General features: G+C 51.5%; 1 protein-coding gene across 1 annotated transcript in view; it reads left to right on the top strand.

The window, feature by feature from the left end:
* The window catches only part of ATP2A2 (ATPase sarcoplasmic/endoplasmic reticulum Ca2+ transporting 2), a 54,400-nt gene extending 41,800 nt beyond the window's left edge, over window positions 1–12,600 (top strand). Inside the window, 11 exon segments of the mRNA XM_079149516.1 lie at window positions 1,870–2,001; window positions 2,003–2,082; window positions 2,084–2,309; window positions 2,974–3,309; window positions 4,746–4,966; window positions 5,415–5,617; window positions 6,817–6,902; window positions 7,145–7,278; window positions 7,880–7,997; window positions 8,081–9,670; window positions 11,812–12,600. Coding sequence (XP_079005642.1) covers window positions 1,870–2,001; window positions 2,003–2,082; window positions 2,084–2,309; window positions 2,974–3,309; window positions 4,746–4,966; window positions 5,415–5,617; window positions 6,817–6,902; window positions 7,145–7,278; window positions 7,880–7,997; window positions 8,081–8,350 — 1,806 coding nt within the window. The 3' untranslated portion in view covers window positions 8,351–9,670; window positions 11,812–12,600.
* The last annotated feature ends 7,675 nt before the right edge of the window (window positions 12,601–20,275 follow it).

The following is a 20,275-nucleotide window of genomic DNA, read 5'->3' as shown; positions in this document are numbered from 1 at the left end:
ACGAATACCCGAGTCAACAGGTAGCCTCACAGCTGGGAAGGCCTCGGGCAGCTCCACAGCATCCTTTCCCTGCCTATGTGGCTGGTGTGGACCTGGGACAGTTCAGTCTCATACCTCAGTTAAAACCACGGCCTGCAGCTGGTAAGCAGGCAGGTCCTTCGAAAGCCAGATGGCAAGAGCTCTGTTGCTATGACTGTATCACAGGCCACCCCAGCACTTGGGTTCACGTACAAGTTTACGGCTGTTTGATTCTGGGCTCACTGGGGAGAAGCGAGCAGCACAGCGGAACTTGAGAGTGGTGCCTTTCCCAGCGGCGAGGGAGCAGCACACACCAGCAGGACTGCCCTTCTCCCACTGCCAGGCTGAAACTCGGCAGAGACCAGAAGGGATTGCGGTGCCGTTCCCCTGATGACAGTCCTCAGTTTCCCCCTTCCCCACCTCAGAAGAGCTTGTCAGTTAAGAGAGCAAGGAGGATTGCCACTGTGATCAGCCCCACACAAGAAGTGCTTTGGTTTTTCCTCCCCCAGGCTCTCCCTTGCAGGTCCACCCCTTGCTCAGTCACAGCATGTTCCTAGAGCCATCGTTGGCATACACAAAGCACACACCAGGTGCAGAATTCAGTGCTTACACCTGTCCCTTTGCTGCCTGTGGCAGCTCAGTGGCTGATAGGGTGACCTTGACACACCTAGCCCAGTCAAGCCAGCTCAGCACTGGTTGTAGGGTAGCTTCCTCGAACAGATGCTGAGGTTCTTGGGGGTTTCTACATTTATTATTAAACATGTATCTGGGGGGAAATTCATATAATTCATCATACTAACCAAATAATGGTGGAAGGCCACAATCTCCTTGGATGCAAAAAAAAAGCACTTGATTAAATTTTATCTCGCCAGTTCAGATGGGCATGTCTTCAGGAGCCGGGGTGTGTATGCAAAGCCTATTCTGGCATCTTGCTCACTGGCAACAGAGGCCTTCCCACTCGGGATCTCTGTGCAGGATTGTCCTGACTGTCCTAGACTACGCAGTAGAGAAGAAAATAAAGCAGAAATACGTATTATTTGTAACTAAGAGCATAGAGCTCAGGGTTCTCAGTCCTTGTATAAAGCTGGTAGACCAGTTGGTACTGGCTCCCTCCCTCCTTAAAATACTCCTCGACTTGGCTGTCAGAGCTCCAGGTTCTTCTCCCTCTGGCTTCTCTTCCACTGTCTGGCTATCTCTTATCCAGGAGTAGGAGACCCCACAGCTGGTCTTCAGCTCTCTCTGGTCCCATGAGTTTAACAGTCAATGTGCTAACGTCTCGTGAACAGCTGCCCAATGCTCTTTAGAATATATAAGACTGAAAATAGTTTGTCGAGGGGCCATAGCATCGCCATAGTGGCATAGCACTGTGGGCAACGCGGCTCGGGACCCACCGCTCTGCCTCTAGTGCATTGCCTGCTCATGTCTTGTACTGAGGGGTCTGCGGTGACTTGAGAGTCCATGACCTGTCTTCTCGTAAACCGTTGTGGACACACCAAGGCTGCATGTTTGTGGAGCTTTGCCATTGCCACCTGGCTCACGGTTGGATATCTTTTCAGGTTTGCGCTCATTCCTGCTTTCTGGCTACTCTATAGAACATTGGAACCTGTACAGACACACATTTTCTATCCCCTTCCCTGCCTACTTTTTTTTTTTTTTCCAGCATAGCACTTAGACTAGAATGGAAAATTAAAATACGCTACCTCCCAGAGGAGAAGGCCGGGTTAAAGCACTTGTCTAGTCGTTGCTGTCTTGCAGTGTTTGTCGAGTTAGAGGTGCCTAGCGAGCGAGCGTCCAGCAGGGGGAAGCTATGCAGAGACGGTCATCCATCAGTAGTCTTTGTTCTCCTTACAGGTCATTAAACAGCTGATGAAAAAGGAATTTACTCTAGAATTTTCACGTGATAGAAAATCAATGTCCGTCTATTGTACACCAAACAAACCAAGCCGGACATCCATGAGCAAGATGTTCGTGAAGGCAAGTAGGGCAGGTTGTAGCTGACGTGTTCTTTCAGGGTTATGGTCCTGGTGAGCCAGCAGGTAAAATTGTCGGTGTAAATCTGTTAACGTCCCCAGGGTGCTCCGGAAGGTGTCATCGACAGGTGTACCCACATTCGAGTTGGGAGTACGAAGGTTCCCATGACCCCCGGAGTCAAACAGAAGATCATGTCTGTCATTCGGGAGTGGGGCAGTGGCAGCGACACGCTGCGGTGCCTGGCGCTGGCCACTCACGACAACCCACTGCGACGGGAAGAGATGCACTTGGAGGACTCGGCCAACTTCATCAAGTATGAGGTAGCTGGTGGTCTCCTCCCTCACCTGCAGGGCTTTTGTCCAGACCTGCTGCTTCTGGTAGGAGGCTGGGCGATCTCAACCTGGGACAGGGCGTGGTGGTTGGTTTTTCCACAGGCCACGCACGTCACCCTTAAGGATTTAGGTTGTTGCTCTAGAGATACGTAGTTAGCAGTTAAATAAAAGTCTGTTGCTTTTAAGGTGGAATAATCAAGATGAGCTTCAATAAGCTTAAATAAGCTTATAAATTTACTTTCTTAATTCATGTAGGCTTTAAAAAATGTTAATGGGGGATAGTTTTTAAAATAATTGATTACATATTGAAAGTTGAGGGAATCTTTTCCACTTTTCTCCTCAGACTGGAATACTCTATCAGAAAAGTGACATCCTAAAGCTCTGAATAGAAGGAACAAGCTTTGGTACTATGGGCCACCGAAGTGGCCAGTCTCAAAATGCTCTTATCAGTATGTTTTTTCCCCATTTCAGCATATTTTTATAAGAGTTGAAAGAATGATTTGGTAACAAGGGTGTGTAGTGACTTTTTTTGTTGTTGTTGTTTTCTCTTTCTCTCAAAAGAAAATAACGGGCTAGGGATGTAGCTCAGTGGTAGTTCCACCTGGGGGGAAGCAGAAGTCCTGTTTTAACTCATCCTGTCGTCTTACTTCAGACCAATCTGACTTTCGTGGGCTGCGTGGGCATGCTGGATCCGCCCAGGATCGAGGTGGCCTCCTCTGTGAAGCTGTGCCGGCAAGCGGGCATCCGTGTCATCATGATCACAGGGGACAACAAGGGCACTGCTGTGGCCATCTGTCGCCGCATTGGCATCTTTGGCCAGGATGAGGACGTGACGGCAAAGGCTTTTACAGGCCGGGAGTTTGATGAACTCAGCCCCCCAGCCCAGAGAGACGCCTGCTTGAACGCCCGCTGCTTCGCCAGAGTTGAGCCTTCCCATAAGTCAAAGATCGTGGAGTTTCTTCAGTCCTTCGATGAAATCACAGCCATGGTGAGTGTGTGGACGCAGGTGCCTCCGGTGCTGCAGAGCCCGGTTTCCACAACTAGAATTCTAGTAGTAGCTCACTAGTGTGGAGTTTTTCATTTTGATCTCTGGGCCGTTTCTCTGAAATGCCAGCAGTTCATCAGTAGTTGGCATGTTATAAAATCCTGGAGTATCTAAGACCCAGAAAGACCTTTTAAGCCAGAGGAACTATTTGGTAGTATCCTTGTTAAGGGTACACAATGTTTGCACCTCGCCAGGTATGAGTATATATGATCCCAGCGACTCAGGAGGCTGAAGCAAGAGGATCCAAGTTCAGGACCTATCACGGCAACTTAAGGCCCTAAGCAACTTAACAAGACCCTGTCTCATAAAGGACTGGAAATGTAGCTCAGTGGTGTCTCTGGGTTTAGTCCCCAGTACCAAAAAAAAGCATCTTACACAAATATGCTATTTGGGGGATATAATTGGTCAGTGGTCTGTCACCCAGTATTGGACAGACCCACTGTAAATTAGCTTTGTTAATGACTGGGCTTTCTGTTTTGTTTTGTTTTTTTGCAATGCTGGGAATCAAACCCAGGGCCTTACACATGCTGGGCAGATGCTGTGCCACTAAGGTACATCCCCATCCCTTGCTGGCCTGGAACTTGCCATCTTCCTGTCTTAGTCTCCCAAGTAGCTGAGATTATAGGCCTGTGTATGCCACTATGCCAGGCTTACAACTTCGCTTTTTAAAAACAGTAATTTTCATTTTGAAACAATATTAACAGGTAAGCTCTCCTCCCTCCCCAACAGGTAACTACCATTTTGAAATTGGAATTTAGTAAAAGTGTGAAAAGCAGACATGGGAGTGAACATTTTTTATCTGTGAACAATATTCAGTGTTTTTGCATGTCTTTGAACTTTTTTTTTTTTAGTTGTTGATGGACCTCAATTTAATTTATTTATATGTGGTGCTGAGAATTGAACCCAGTGCCTGACACATGCTAGGCAAATGCTCTACCACTGAGCCACAACCCCAGCCCTGTCTTTGAACTTTATAACAAATCTGTACCTTTTCTTGAATTTTATCCATTTGGACACAATGACTGCCACATAGGTTGTATTTTTGGTTTTGGTGTAAAATATAGAGATAAATTTCAAGTTTCCTTTGTTCCCAAACTCTCTGAGGTCTCTGGTAAAATTTTTTTTTTGTTTGTTTGTTTGTTTGTTTGTTTTGTTTTTGTGGTGCTGGGGATTGAACCCAGGGCCTTGCACTTGCAAGGCAGGCACTTTACCAACTGAGCTACATCCTCAGCCCTGGTAAAAATGTTTGACACCACCTTATAAAACAGGAATTCTATAGCCTTTCACCTAGAAAGACCCACAGATGTCCCCCTGCACCTGATCAGTGCCCTGGAGTGTCACACAGAGGTGTCCCAACTAACCGTGGCTTTCCCTTTCAGACTGGTGACGGAGTGAACGATGCTCCTGCTCTAAAGAAAGCTGAGATTGGCATTGCCATGGGCTCTGGCACTGCAGTGGCTAAAACTGCCTCTGAAATGGTCCTGGCAGATGACAACTTCTCCACCATCGTGGCTGCTGTCGAGGAGGGACGGGCAATTTACAACAACATGAAGCAGTTCATTCGCTACCTCATCTCATCAAATGTGGGGGAGGTTGTCTGGTGCGTTCTGACAGTTCTGCTGTGTTCTCTTATCCACTGCAGAGTTTGGGATGAGCAGTTGCTCCCAGTGTGCTCCCTGCACCGTGGCTGCTTTGGTCTTTGTGCCGGAGTTGGGGACAGGAGGAAGGGAACGGGGATCCCTTGAGGAAGTAGTTCAACTTCAGGCCTTATGAGGGGGTGTCTGCAGCTGCCCGTATGTGCAGAGAATTCTGTAGTGCAGAAACAGGTCTGAATTAACCAGATAAAGTCCCAAAAATTCTTGTCCCTCTAAAAGTTACCTTTAATTCAAAATGGGGTGTCATTGGTATTCTGTGATTGCTAACTTTATCACAGCTGATTCTTGGCTGCTGTCTGTTGTGGGTTGCATGGAGGAACCAAGGGGTGATGGTGCTATTAAAACAGTTCTCCAGAGTCACTGGGGTCTTTGTCTTCTCTTCCTTGGGGACAGTATTTTCCTGACAGCAGCCCTTGGGTTTCCTGAGGCTTTAATTCCTGTCCAGCTGCTCTGGGTCAATCTGGTGACCGATGGCTTGCCTGCCACTGCACTAGGGTTCAACCCTCCCGACCTGGACATCATGAATAAACCACCCCGGAACCCAAAGGAGCCACTCATCAGCGGGTGGCTGTTTTTCCGTTACCTGGCTATTGGCTGTGAGTATAGTTTTTATATTAATTTTTAAACAAAATGTTTATGGGCCAAAATTTTGTAAATTTATTCCTTTAAAGTGTCTTTTTTTTTCCTATGTCCATTAGCAAAAAATGAAAGGAGTCCTCTTTCAGTTCTTAGATAATTAGGGATGAAACTGAATCTCCATTTCCGTAAGAAGAGAAAGGACTGACTGTGTGCACCCCCAGCCACTGGTACACACAGGGACTGTTGTAATGACCTGTAGACCTCATCTTCTGGACCAGGGCTTGGTCTTCTTCCCCAGGTCATAGGTTAGGGAAGCAAGGCCCAGAGAGATGAGGCTACTTCCTTAAGATCCCACAGGAAGATGTTTAGTTTCAATAATGCACTCAAAATCCAAAAGGCTCATGTGCTCCAGAGTGAAAGATTGTCGGCCATTCAGTTCCCTCCAGCCTTGACAGTTGGTCGTGGACCGTGTTCCTGTCCACGGACTCCAGCGGTCACATGGTCCCCTTGGCTTCGTAGAAATGATAGCTGCGTGCTGAACTTTGCTTTGCAGTCTTCCCATCTGGAATACGTTCCCTGGCACCCCGTGTAGCTGTGTCTTTCTTGTGTCCAGCTGCCTTGGTGCTCCGTGTGGTTCTGGGGTTATGATATGTGCACTTGTGCTTTTTGGTTGGTGTTACCATGAGGCTCATCTGAAGTTTCTGTTGTGTTGCTTCCTTGTGATGAGCTCTCTGAATTCATCGCTGCCAAGAGAGTGGCCCCAGAGTGTGCCGGCTGCTCCTCTGACTGTTCCCATGGAAGGGTTCTCCCAGGCCTTTAATGGAACAAATAAGTAACCAACTAGACAGCATCAGATTGCCCAGAAGTTATGGTGTGACCTGGTCCCCCAGAGCTGTGGCTTTGTGAGGACAGTGTGCCTGTGGATTTAGAGCACACACTCGATATTAGAAGGTGCCCTGAGTGCGGAGGTCGGAGGGTTCCTCACAAATTCTGAAGGGAGCAGTGCATAGATCTTCTGTACAATAGACACCCTGTTCTTCCAGAACCCTGTGGTCCAGCTGCTCCGGCTGCGAGCAATTCAGAGAAGCGGCAAGGGCTCCGGTGCCCACGTGCATCCTTGTCTTTCACCTTTGTCCTCGGGATTGGCTGGGCAGCATCACCTGCAGCAAGCAGTGCAGGCTGCAGCCCTGAGTCACAGCATCCTGTTTGTTCCCAGGTTATGTCGGCGCTGCTACCGTGGGTGCTGCTGCGTGGTGGTTCATCGCTGCTGATGGTGGTCCGAGAGTGTCCTTCTACCAGCTGGTATTCAGTCCCCTTTCTTTGTACCTTCCCTGTGAAGTGTTGTGGGCCCTCGGTCTTCCCTGGTTTGTCTGTTGAGTCATCCTGAGGCTCAGAATACATTTATGTTCAAGATGACTCTGGGGGACCAGGGCTTCTCTGGGAGATGGGTAAGCCCACGGCTGTTCTGGCTTTGGCGTGGGATTTGGTGCCTGGACTTTAGAAATTTATTTGGCTGATTGGAATTTGATTGGACTTTGTTGCAGAGTCATTTTCTACAGTGTAAGGAGGACAACCCAGACTTTGAAGGAGTGGATTGTGCGATCTTTGAGTCACCGTACCCAATGACAATGGCTCTGTCTGTTCTAGTCACCATAGAGATGTGTAACGCCCTCAACAGGTTAGTCTTTGCAGCACCGAGGCCAGAGCGCTGACCACTGGGTGCTAGGGCTTGTGTCATGGTCGATGGAGGGTCACAGGAAAGCTCTCCTCTCCCACAGAAAAGAGAACAAGCAGCACTGGTTTAAAAGCCTAAGCTGTCGTCACCTCCAGGAAGTAGTGGGAGTGCTTAGCTGCGTGTTTCAGAGCTTTTCTTTAAAAGGAACAGGAGGCCAAAAATAGCATCAGAACATGAGCCAACACCCACAGGGAGCGAGCTCTCGCCCTTCTGCATTAAGGCAAATGGTATCATCCAATTAGCCAGTGCCCAAAATGGAAACTCTAAATAGCCCAAGCATCCAGGGCAGTGGAGACAGCTATACGCCTGCAGAGATAGGATCTGTGTCCCGAAGCCTAGGTGTAAAATTGGCAGTTTGTCCTACATCTGAATGTTCTCCTCAACTTTGCCACCATAGAAACTCGAGTCCCTAAAATCAGGTCAGTGGCTGATGCCTAGGTAGCAGTCACCTTACTGTGTAGTGTAGTTGGGCGTGGTATCTGGCTGCCACGGACACATACCTTTGCCCCTTTGGTGAGTTCACCTCCCTGCCCTTGTTCTTCAGCTTGTCTGAAAACCAGTCCTTGCTGAGGATGCCCCCTTGGGAGAACATCTGGTTGGTGGGCTCCATCTGCCTGTCCATGTCGCTCCACTTCCTGATCCTCTATGTGGAACCCCTGCCAGTAAGTGATTGTGGGACCCCAGGCTGGGAGCTGGCATCACCTGTCTGGCAAGTTTGAAGTTTGATGAGGCGGCTTTGTCTTAGCTTATCTTCCAGATCACACCGCTGAATCTCACCCAGTGGCTGATGGTGCTGAAAATCTCCTTGCCAGTGATTCTCATGGATGAGACACTCAAGTTTGTGGCCCGCAACTACCTGGAACCTGGTAAAGAGTGTGTGCAACCTGCCACCAAATCCTGCTCGTTCTCGGCATGCACCGATGGGATTTCCTGGCCGTTCGTGCTGCTCATAATGCCCCTGGTGGTCTGGGTCTATAGCACAGACACTAACTTTAGTGATATGTTCTGGTCTTGACTGACAGCTCTACATACAGAAGATGTTTAACTTAATCAATTTTTTATTGTTTAAAGCAACTGTCTATTTCTGCTGAATTTTCACATGAACATATTGTCTGGTGAAGGAGGTTTCATACTCTAGATTTTGTTTTGCTTTTTCTGACTCCAGTGGGGCAAGATTTCCTTTTTTTATACACATAATTAAAGTGTCCATTGACATGTACAGAGAACTAACACTATTTTATGCAAATATTTTTTTGTAGATGAAAAAGCATGTACAGTGTTCTGTTTAATACTCATCCTTGTATAAAAAATAGTTGAGCCAGCAGACATTGTCAGCAAATTAATTGGCAGCAGACTTTAGGAAACGAATGTGTGTTTTTAAAAAAAAAAAACAAAAACAAAAAACAACTAAATAGCATGTATTGTGTTTTTTGCATGATTACCTGGATTTAATTTGATATCACAGTCTAATTTTTATTCATAAGCCAATTTTTCTGCACTGAGCAGAGTCCTGCTACCTCAGTCAGTATTTTTTGGTTTGCCACTTCCCGCACCCTCTCAGCCTCCATTCACACCCGTCCCACCCCGCCCCACCCCACCTGGCTTCTTCTGTAGGGTCTTGAAGGTTCTGTTTACATCAGTCTTCACGAGAGGTATGCCTGTCTCGCTTGTGCAGAAAACATTGTTCCGGATTCAATCAACTGGGTTTATGTCCCTTCACATAGTTTTTAAGGTTATTTATTTAAATGTCTAATGTATTTTATTGTAACAGACATTGTTTTGCCAACGTTGCCTAGATCTCAATGGCACTTCACAATCTAGTTTAAAAAGAGAAAAATAAAACATTTTAAATGGACAGAAAAATAACTGTCTTGTTCTTAACCCTTAAATTGCTCCCCTTGAACTATCAGATTGATAGTCCACCTTTCTCTTAAGTTCTTAGCTCAGAACCTCAGTATAATATGCTTGAGGGGAAGTGGGGTCCTGTTCTGCTGCATAGGTAGTTGGGAATTTTATTTTTTAATGTATAGGCCCAAATCGTCATCTAACATACATTTTACGCAAGTTTCTGCTGGCCTGTTGTACGTAGCCTGGTGTAAGGAATATAAGGGCAAGCGTGTGTGCGTGTGCGTGTTTTGTAAAATCTGTAAATAGCACATGACCAAATGAACATATTGTATAGAACTATTTTTATTTGAATGTGGCACTAACCACCACCATTACTCTGATAAATGTTTGCGCATGTTCAAGATCAGTCTGACCAACAGTGTATGAGTCATTAACAGTCCTAACTGTGGTGTTTTCCTCCAATGCCTTCCAACATCCATCAACTAACGTGAGTATTTTCTTCTGTGGAACTTGGATGCTTTAGCTAAAGGTGACTGCCACCAAGTGAGATAGTCCTCTTGGTGTCTGATGCTAGTGTGCTGCATGACAGCTCCACCTGGCAGGTACGGGAAGTCTCGGCTGCCAGTGGCACAGGAGGCTTGGGTGCAGTACCAGCTGACTACAGGTGCTGCTTGGGACAGGGCTCCCATAAGATGCGGGGAGGGGCCAGGATGGGGGTGTAGCGTCACTCGTAATCCCCGCTGCTCAGGAGGTAAAGGCAGGAGGGTCACAGGTTCCAGGCCAACTTTGGCAACTTAATGAGAAATTGTCTCCGAAAATAAAAATGGGCTGGGGATGTAGCCCAGTGGTAGAAAGGCTCTGGGTTTAATCCCCCATCTCTAGAAATTAAAATTTCAATTAAAATGGAAGAAGGCTTTGGTTCTTTATCAGCTGCAGGAAGTCACCCCAGAACATTGTTGCCTTGTTTGTTAAGCAGAAGGCTAGCAGCACAAAAGTGACTGAAAGAGTGAACCGGGGCATCAGTAGGCTTGTCTTAAATAGGCCACCTTTTTTCGCCTTTCTGGGTCACATCCTTTGTGGCTAAGCTCACCTTCACTCCCAGGGCATGTCCACACCATGAGGGGTGGCTCTACTGGCCCAGCAGGCCTAACCATTAGCCAGAGTGAGGAGGCCTGGTGGCCCCTTCCCCTTCCTGAGACCCTGACTTCTCAGGAAGGTCCTTGGGCTCTTGTCACGGGGGTGGCCAGAGGTGATGCAGATGGAGTGGGAGGTGCGGGTGTTGAGCAGAAGGGGCAGGTTCCCAGGTCCAAGGCTGTGGAAGCAGACCTTGGAAACTAAAGGCACAGTCCCTGTCGGGCAGGCTGCACGGCTTTCAAAGCTGCCTACGGGGAGCTGTGGCTCCCGGGAAGGGAGGCAGCTTTGCCCACCAAGAACGAGACGAGAAAGGTCGAGTGAATGAAGTGCAAGGAGGGCGTCTGAACTGCTGACTGAAACAGGACGTTAGAGTGGCCGGTGGCGCACTGAGTGGTGGCAACCAAGCCAACCAAAGAGTCGGCTTTTCCTGGCCCAGTTCTCGGTGCCGTAGGCTTTACGTTGAGTGGCGTGGCTGCTGCAGGGGACATGCACTTCCCAGCAGCTGTGGTTCCAACTTGAGGCCCAATGCTGTCCTGAGCAGGCCCTTGGGTCCCCAGCAGTGCTGGCCACAGCAGCAAACATTCAAGCATTTCCTCCCACTCAGCCAAACTCAAAGACCAGGGCAGCACCGTGAGCACAGGCACACCCCTTCCCTCCTCAGGCCTCTGCTGGCGCCCAGCCCTGTCTTCACCCAGCACCCTCAAAAAGGGACAGGAGTAAGTGGGTGGCAGAGTCACCTTCAGCCCTGTGCACCTGGTGTCAGGCAGCTCTGGCCCAGGACCTGGCTCTGCATCCCCTCCTGAGCACCAGGGCTGCCAGTGCCGCCTCTTGAGCAGAGCTCTGTCCTGGGCCCGTAGGACAGTGCGGCTCACACGGGCCCAAGTGGGTAGTACCAGTCCATTCCAGAGGGAGCTGCCGAGAGCCAGGGCCCTCCCACAGCCCAGGCACACCGTGTCTGCTGCCAGGCGCCGTGACGAGCTAAAAATCATGACTGTCCTTGCACTTAAGCCACCAAATTTTGTCAAAACCAACAGCCGAAGTCCACACTGAGGGAAGTCTTGGGGCTGCGGCCAGGACACAACAGTGTCCCTTTGGCACTGGGCAGAGCTGGGCCCGTGGGAGGGCGGCGGGTGGGAGCTGGAAGGCCCTGTGCTGCTGCCACATGGCTCACTCCCATCTGCCTCACCTGCATGGCTGACCAAGACCTGTCCTCTGGCCTGTCACTGCTTTCACACCTGAAGTGGTTTAAGTTTCTGCCTCATAGGGTTCATTCTGAGTCCGTGTCCTTCGCTGTGTAGGCAGATGACACAGGGCACTGTCATTGAGCCAGTGCTTTTACATGGGAGCCAGCATGGACAGTGCCTCGGGGACAGTTGATCAGAAAAGCTGTTCTTGACATGCTGAAGATCAGGTTGTCACTGTGGGGCTCTAGGTAGTTCTAACATTTCCTCCTGGAATTTCATGAAGCTGATTTCCTCTCTCTTTCCTTTTCAGCAATACTGGAGTAACCGCTTCCTAAACCATTTTGCAGAACTGTAAGGGTGTTCGGTTGCGTGCATGTGCGTCCTTAGCAACACATCTGCCAGCCCTCTGCATGATTGATGTTGGGAAATGAGAAAAGTAGAAAACGTTCCCAGCTCGTGTGTGATGTGGAGGAAATGTGTATTACCAATGGGGTTTTTAGCTTTTAAATCAAAATAATATAAATGTACAATTTAGCTTATCAGAAAGCCTCTTCAGAGAAGTTTGGTTTCTTTGCTGCCAAGAACAGTGAGGTTCTGAAAACCTTATCCAATAACTTAGGAGCAATCAGCCAAGTCTCCACATTTCTCTGTGCAAAATCTCATTGCTTCTCTAAATGTACAATATTAAATTGTAATGCATGCCTTCAGTTGTAAGTAGCCAGATTTCTCTACAGTGACATTGAAAATGCTACTTTTTAATTGGCCCTGTACAGTTTGCTTATTTATAAACTCGTTAAAAACACTACAGGTATCGAATGGTTAAAATGTAGGCCTCCAGTTCATAACTTCAGTTATTTTTGAGTGTGCAGAAAGCCCACACTGTATTAAATGTAACTTATTTAATGAAATCAGAAGCAGTAGACAGATGTTGGTGCAATACAAATGTTGTGATGCATTTACCTTAATAAAGTGCTAAGCGTCAGCTTACCCCAACGCATGTTTGACTGTAGACTGTAAATAGAGATCAGTTCACTTCTCTCTGTGCTGTAACAGGCATTGCACAGACATGGTTTCAGGTAAATAAATCTATTCTACGATACATGCTCAGTGTGGTACCGTTCTGTAGGAGGGTGGTGGTGGGCAGCCAGGCTTCTGTGGGTACAGGGGCCGGAACGCCTTGGACTGGGCTTGACGGGCAGGTGGGCAGAGTAGAAGGCCTCTTGGGTGAAACATCCCGTGAGAGCCCTGCTCTGGCTCCTTGCTCTCCAGGGCGGACACCTCGCTGGTCAGTGTGGAAGCCCAGCCGGCGTGGCGGCGCGCATCCTGATCCCAGCCACACGGAAGACAGACGAGGCAGCAGGAGGATCCCAAGTGCTGGACCCTGTCTCAGGAAGGGCTGGGGGTGTGGCTGAGTTTGGGGCCCTGGGTTCAATCCCTGGTACCAAGAAAGGGAGAGACTCGAGCGTTCAGCACCTGAAAGAATGTGCAGGCTGGAGCCACCAGAAGAGGCTTTTTTTTTTTTTTTTTTTTTTAGTTGTAGATGGACCTTTCTTTTTATTTATCTATATGTGGTGCTGAGACTCGAACCCAGCGCCTCACACATGCCAGGCAAGCGCCCTGCCACTGGGCCACAGCCTCAGCCCCAGAAGAGGCTTTTGATACTGTTCAAATGCAAAGTGTGAGATACTACAGTCCCTGCTGTGGCCAACAGAGCTGCTGGGATGTATCGGTTTAATGATGAGTGCGTATAGGCTTGGGGTGGGGCTCTTCCCAAATTCCCTTTGATCATTTGAAAAATAGCAGGACCATCCTGGCGGCGCACGTCCCTAACCCCAGCCACTCAGGAGGCCGGGCTTTGAGGCCAAAAACGAGCTGTGGTAGCTCAGGGGTGTAGAATTGCCCAACATACGTGCAGCCCTGGGTTGAATCCCTGGCACTCCCACCCCTGCCAAGAAAAGGACATAAGGACATAAAAAAAATCTCTTACCAGCTGTGCTGATAAAGGAAAACATTTGGTGAAATCTAACATCCAGTCTTTTTTTTGTGGTAGAGGGACCCAGTACCTTTATTTTTATGCGGTGCTGAGGATGGAACCCAACCCAGTGCCTCACACTGCTAGGTGAGCGCTCTGCCCCTGAGCTACAGCCCCAGCCAACTAACATCCATTCCTAAGCGTAAAGCTTGCATCCATGACTCTCGTAACAAAACACTGAAACACTTGGAAATGACACTGATGTCCAGCGCTTAACTGCTGTTCAGAAGATGGCAACGCCGTCGGATCAGAAAGGGGAAATGCCTCAGAATGAATGAAAGGCAGCCAAGGGTCACTGGATAAGTGGGAACACTTGTTCTGGACAAGCTGGGGCCTGGTGCCTCCGGCAGTGGTGGAGGCAGGTCAGCATGGTCTGGAGGACGCTGGCGTGATCCAGCAGGCTTATTGTAAATGGTGAGAGGGGCCGAGGAGGAAAGAAGCGAGCCGCTCTTCAGGAAGCAGGACTGGGTGCTCGCACGCCTCACGACAACAGGCGGTGCCGTGGGTCGTAGGTGAGTTTTGTGAGAGGTCAGTGTGGAAGAAATTCCTGCATTCCTTACACCCCGTGGATTGCAAACGGATCAAAAGGTTTGAAAAATAAAACTACACCCCCAAAAGAGTAGTGAAGTGGCCCATGGGAGAACTTGACTGGTCTGTCGATGTGGAAAGATGTTCTGCTGCACTGGCAAAAATCACGAGGTAGCTGATGCCCGTCAATTGAAAAATTAAGTCTGCTGGTACCAAGGCCGTGGCAGCCTCCCTAGGTGGCTGCTGGGAGTGTGACCAGTGACAGCCACTGAGAAAACACCAGGTCCTGGGGAAACCCACAGATGCTCTCAGCTTGCAGCACAGCAGGGCCACACCACAGCGTTTGCAGAAGGGGTAAAACTTCAGCGATTGGCAGGAGGAGGAAGACGTAAATAAATGGGTGCTCTCGAGTCTTCCTTGACCACTGTGAAGATGGATCAGCTCACCCAGTGCAGGGGCCATGCTTGCAATCCCAGTGACTGCGGAGGCTCAGGCAGGAGGATGGCCAGTTTGAGGCCAGCCTCAGCAACTTAAGAAGGCCCTCAGCGACTTAGACCTTGCCTAAAAATGAAGTGGAAGGAGGAAGTGGCTCCATGGTGAAGTGCCTGCGCTCAGGCCCAGACCTGGGTGGCAGGGGTCGACCCGTGTGTGTCTGCAGGGTGGAAGGCACGTGGGCTTTCTTGGGTGGCTGGAAGGGCAGCGGCCAGTTCTGGATTGCTGACACCATTCCCCCGTGAGAAGTCAATTCCAGGGGCGACACACGCGAGCCCTGAGAAGGCTGCAGCGCCAAAGGGACATGGAGCCCACCGAGGAGGCTCCAGAGAGCCCAAGCTGGAACAGTCGTCCTGAGCACGACCGGAGGGTGACACCGGGGAGGACAAAGGGGAAGAGGGGGCGGCCAGGCCCTCCTGGTTCCTCTGCTGCTCCGCCCTGCAGCGTGGGCCGCGCACAGTGACTTCCTCCCAGAAAGTGCAGTGTGGACAGGGGAAGCGACTTCACGGCGGGGCCACAGCGGGCAGTGCCCAGCCAGGCCGGCAGGGCTAGGAACATGCATGGACGTGTCTAGACCCCGAGCAGATGCCCTTGATCTGGGTGGCGCTGCCCCTCTGTGGTCTCCCTGCCCATCATGACCTCAGTCTAGCCACCAGAAAACTGCTGACAACCCCAAGACGGCCAAGGTCATCACAACGGGGAGTGGGAGACGTCCAGTCGCCAAAACCCAACCCGTGACAGTGACACGGCCTGAGTGGCCTCCCAAAGCAGCAAGTGAAGGGCCAGGTATCCCGAGGGACGTGGGCCACCCAGGTGAGGTCCCCGTGGTTTCTCCCTCCTGGTCGAGAGCAGCCTTCCAGGGCAGCAGTGTCCCTCAGGGGCCGCGAAGGAAAGGGCCAGCACGCCCAGACACGCCACCTGAGACGGGGGCCCGACCTGGGTCTGGGAACCACTCTGAGCCCGGAGTCAGGCAAGAGAAGGCCCCGGATCCGACGGGCCTAAGGAAGCAGGGTGGGGACCTGGGGGGCCGTCACAGGGCCTGCCACCAGCCCCAGCTGCAGGAGCTCCGGGCTCACGTCCAACCCGAAGCCCGCAGGCGCATTCCCTGGGTAGAGCGGCAGCTGGTGAGGCTGTCCTCTCTGGAGGCGCGAGGGAGGCCGCAGTGGGGCCACACAGCCAGGGCCTGGTGGCAGCCCAGCCAGGCCCGCCCTTTGGGAAGGTCCAAGAAGCGCGCCCACTCTGCCTCCGAGGGCCCTGTGGGAATTTGCCCAAAGAAGGGAAAAGATATAAGCACGGAGAGGTCACCAGAGGGTTGTTTACAGAGAGGGGCGTGGGAAGATTTACGTGGCCGCGAGACCTGCGTCAAGATGACGCTGCCCTGGCCAGACTGTCTGGCGGCCTCCAGCCCAGCAAGCTGAGGAAGGGCCGCGGGAACCAGCGAGGTGTGCCGAGTGCCCCTTCCCTGCAATGGCGTTCACGGCCAGGGAGTCGCTTTCTTGCTACCGTGACCAGATGCCTGGGGAGAGCGACTAGAAGTCTCTGGGCTGAGAGTTTTCAGAGATTCCGTCCCCAGTTAGCCACCTCCACTGCTGTGGCCCAGGGAGAGGCTGAGCATCATGGCGGGAAGTGGGGCCAGGAAAGCCGCTCAGCCAGGGCAGCCGGGAAGGAGGAAGGTCATGGGGGAGAGGGACAGCCAGGAGCCAGGGCTCCACGGCTGGCCTCCCTCAGCATAGCCCTGCCCGTCACCGTCAGCGGATCAGTTCTGACCAGGGCACAGCTGTCACCACGTCCCCTCTGAACGTGGCTGCGTCGGGGACACCCCGTGTCCAAATCCAGCAGCTCCAGGGCCAGACCCTGCACAGATGCAGAGCCAGCGGCCCCCAGCTTGTTCCCCAGCTGAGCGGAGGTAGGACAGCGGCGGAGCACCGCTGTGGGAGCCCAGCACACGGAGGCAGGAGGCAGACCGGCGTTGGCACCCCACCTGCCCCTGGGGAGCGTCACACACACCAGGACACAGGAATGTCCCAGCAAGGAACATCATGCCAAAATCCATGCCCAACAGCACAGCCCGTGACAATCACAAGCCAGACTGCAAACAAGGGTCTGGCAGTAGCAGAAGGGCTCCGTTGTCCCACCCATAGGATGAGACCCCTGTGGCGATGTCACTACAAATAAAGAAGGGCACCTGGCCTCGCGGTCTGGGAGCTGGCCTTGATGCAGAAGGACGCAGGCTGGGAGCAGACGAGTCTAGCTCCTGTCATGGCCTCAACTCGCTAACCGCGTGTTGCTGATTGAACATGTTACGAACCTGCTGCATCTCACGACAGCTCGGTGTGCTAATGGGTGATCTGGGTGGTGAGATCGTACTGGGGATTGAACCCAGGGGCACTTAACACCAAACTGAGCCACATCCCCAGTCCTTTTATTTTGAAACAGGGTCTCACTCAATTTTGAGGCTGGCCTCAAACTTGCAATCCTCCTGATTCAGCCTCCCAAGTTGCTGGAATTACAGGTGTGCACTACCATACCCAGCCAATTTCTACCCTTTTTAAGGCTGAATAATATTCCACCGTCTGCTGCCACACTGTGCTTACTCATATGCACTCATTGGCAGACACTTGGCAGCTCCCACCTTTTGGCTACTGTGAATAGTGCTGCTATGACCTGGGCTAGACAAGTATCTGTTTGAGCTCTTGCTTCCATTCTGTTGGGTGTTCACTCAGGACAGTTGGATCAGATGGTCTGTTTAAATTTATGGACCCTCAGACTTCTCAGGGGTCACACCACCGAAGGTTCCACCACCAATGCTGTTATAATAGTTATAATGTGCTGCTATTTTAAGTTTCTCTTTCTGTGGATTCACCCCAGGCCTCATGCATGCTGAGTACATGCCCGACCACTGAACTTAGCCTCATGTTTTCTTTTAATGGTTGCTAAGAAACCAGACCTGTGGGCTCCGACTTATTCCTAGCACTGTGGTGCTGTGACTTGTGAAGCAGCGGCATGCTCTGTTCTGCCAAAGCGACAGCTTCTCTAACGGCCTGGGAAACCCCACGCCCTGGTTGGTGAGGACCCAGGTGAACCCAGGGCAGGTCTGCAGAGCTTGCTCAGGCCTGGAGACCCCTAGATGACAGAAGCCAGCCCTTTGTGCCCCCAGAGGTGGCAGTTGAGGCCCCACCTGCTGCCCTGGGGCAGGGAGGCTCCTGTGGGAAGCGGAAACCCTGAGTCAGGCACTTACCTCAACAGCCTTCCCAGTGCCAGGCACTCCAGGTGACCTTGCGCCGACCGCTTCCCCAGAGGCTGCAGCGAGGTGCATGTCCAGTCTGGCCTCGTGGCCTGTTGTCAGTGGACAGTGCAGCCCCTGCTCCACAAGCCTGCACACAGAAGAGCTGGTCACGGACATAGCTGGCAGCAAGCTCTGGGGAGTGGCTCCCCAGGCCTGGGCCTGTCTCAGGTGAGCCGAGCAGGCTGTGAAGCCACAGGTAGGGCATGTGGAGGCCAGTTACTCCCACCACGGCTGGAGGCAAGGGTAGAGCCCCTGGGCGTGGCTTCTGGACCCTGGAGCGCCCTTTCCCAGGTGTCTTAACTTCTGGTCCAGGGAAGCCCTGCAGAGAATAGGAAGTCAGGGTGGGCAGTGACTCGTGATGCGAGTTCTGGGCCCCTGGGCCCTACCTGCACCTACACTGAGGTTTGCTGCTGGCCTGACCATCTGCATCCCTGAGAAGCTTGCTAGTTCAAGGACTACAGGTTTGGGCAGAAATCGGCCTCAGTCTGAGAACTTAGAAGCAGGGGTGACTCCTCACTGGTCCTGTGAGCAGGGACCAAGCCTGCCGGATCCTTGAACCCAGCAGGGTTCAGAAGCGAAGGAGCCCTGATGAAGGGCAGGGAGCACCCTGGGCTGCCTCTGTGCTTAGCTGAGACATCCAGAAAGAAGTGCAGGTCGGCTTTAGAGATCCCACCAGCCCAATACTAGGTACCTGGGGGCTGGGGGAGCCCCCCCAATGGTGTTGGGGGAGCCCTACTAATCCTCTCCCAAGTTCATTGCCGCCTCAACCAGGAAGCAAACAAGGAAGCCCAGGCTGCGCAGCTAAATGCCTGATGGCTTGGTGGCCTGAGCTCCAAGTGAGAACCAGACTCCAGGAGCCCAGCATGGCCTCAGTGCAATCTGAAGGGCCGGGAGACGACAGGACACAGACACCTCACATGGCTGTGGGAAACTCACACACAAGGTTCCCGGGGTGACTATGGTACTTGGGGGAAGTCTCCACTTAGGCGACTTGATTTCCCAGCAAGTGGCTCAATGTGACAGTCGTGGGGCTGGGCTCCTGGCCCTTGAAATTGTTTTGAGAACGCTGAGTGACAGAGCCACGCTCACTCCCCACCCTCCCCTCCGTCCTGGCAATTGAATCCAGGGGTGTTCTACCACAGAGCTGCACCCCTACATCTTTTTGAGACAGGATCTTGCCAAGTTGCCCAGGCTGACCTTGAACTTGGGGTCCTCCTGCCTCAGTCTCTCAAGATCACAGTCATGCAACCGCTGTTATGCATCTGGAGTGTGTTCGAAGGCCAGCAGCCTTGGGGCCTCCTCCCACCTGGCCAGCAACCCAACGCTGGAGCTAGGAGACCTGGGGAATCCAGTCTGGTGCTGCTGGGATAGAGGCCTGCAGTGGCCAGGTCACAAGGGTCAGGGGTTCCTGGCAGAGCTGAGAGACAGGAGGAGGAAGGGGAGGCTGGGCGCAGGCCACAGGACACATCCAGATCCTGCAGGAACGTTAGTGACACATAGCCCTGGGCCTGGGAGACAGAGCTGGGCTTCCTCCGGTCAGAACGGCGGAGGATGCGCTGTTGCTCTCAAAGCCCTGAGGGGGTCACAACTAGGCACCAGGGACAGCACCAAGGTCTCGGGCAGCATCTGTCCCTGGCAGTGCACTTACATGGCTCAGGTCCAGCGGGCCTCAAGCCACCTAATGAAAGACACTCAAACTCACTCTGCCGTCTCTAAGCTGCAGCTGTCAGATGCTCTGAATGCCTAAACTACTGTCCACTTAACAGTGTTTTTAAACTTTTCACTTATATCCAATTCACATTTTAGTCAGGTATGGTGGCAAACACCTAAAATCCCAGCAATTCCAGCAATGAGAGGCTGAGGCAGGAGGATTTGTAAATTTGAGGTCAACCTCAGCAGTTTAGAAAAACACTCAGCAACTTAGCAAAATCAAGTGGGGGGGGGGGGGGGGGGGATATAGCTCAGTAGAGTTCCCTTGGGTTTAATCCCCAGTTTAGATAAACTTTATTTTCTTCTAGTACTGGGGATTGAACACTGCCTCTGGTTACTTTTTAAAAAATACTCTGAGACACGGTCTAAGTTGCCCACGCTGGCCTTGAACTTGAGATCCTCCTGCCTCAGCTTTCCAAGTCTCGGAAATCAGAGGCATGTACCACCATAATTTTGTTTTAATGAGAACCTGGGGTTAGCAGTGTGACATCTCCCCAGGGCCCCAGTGCAGGAGCCAGGCTGGCTGTGTGAAATCTGGCCGAAGGCTCCCGGCCCAGGAAAATTACCAGCCGAAAATGCAAACAGATGAACCAGCTGAGTTCACTTAAGTTTCCAACCCTCCTGGCTCCCAATACCAGGGCTAGGAAGGGATCAGCGCATTCTGATTAAGAGGCCTAAAGAGGAAGAGCCTACAAAAGGGCTTCCGTTCCAACCACCCCAACACCA

Source organism: Sciurus vulgaris, assembly GCF_902686455.1.
Source record: "Sciurus vulgaris genome assembly, chromosome: 8".
Lineage (NCBI taxonomy): Eukaryota > Metazoa > Chordata > Mammalia > Rodentia > Sciuridae > Sciurus > Sciurus vulgaris.
The sequence above is the reverse complement of the archived record's forward strand: the minus strand, read 5'-3'. Positions and strand labels throughout refer to the sequence as shown.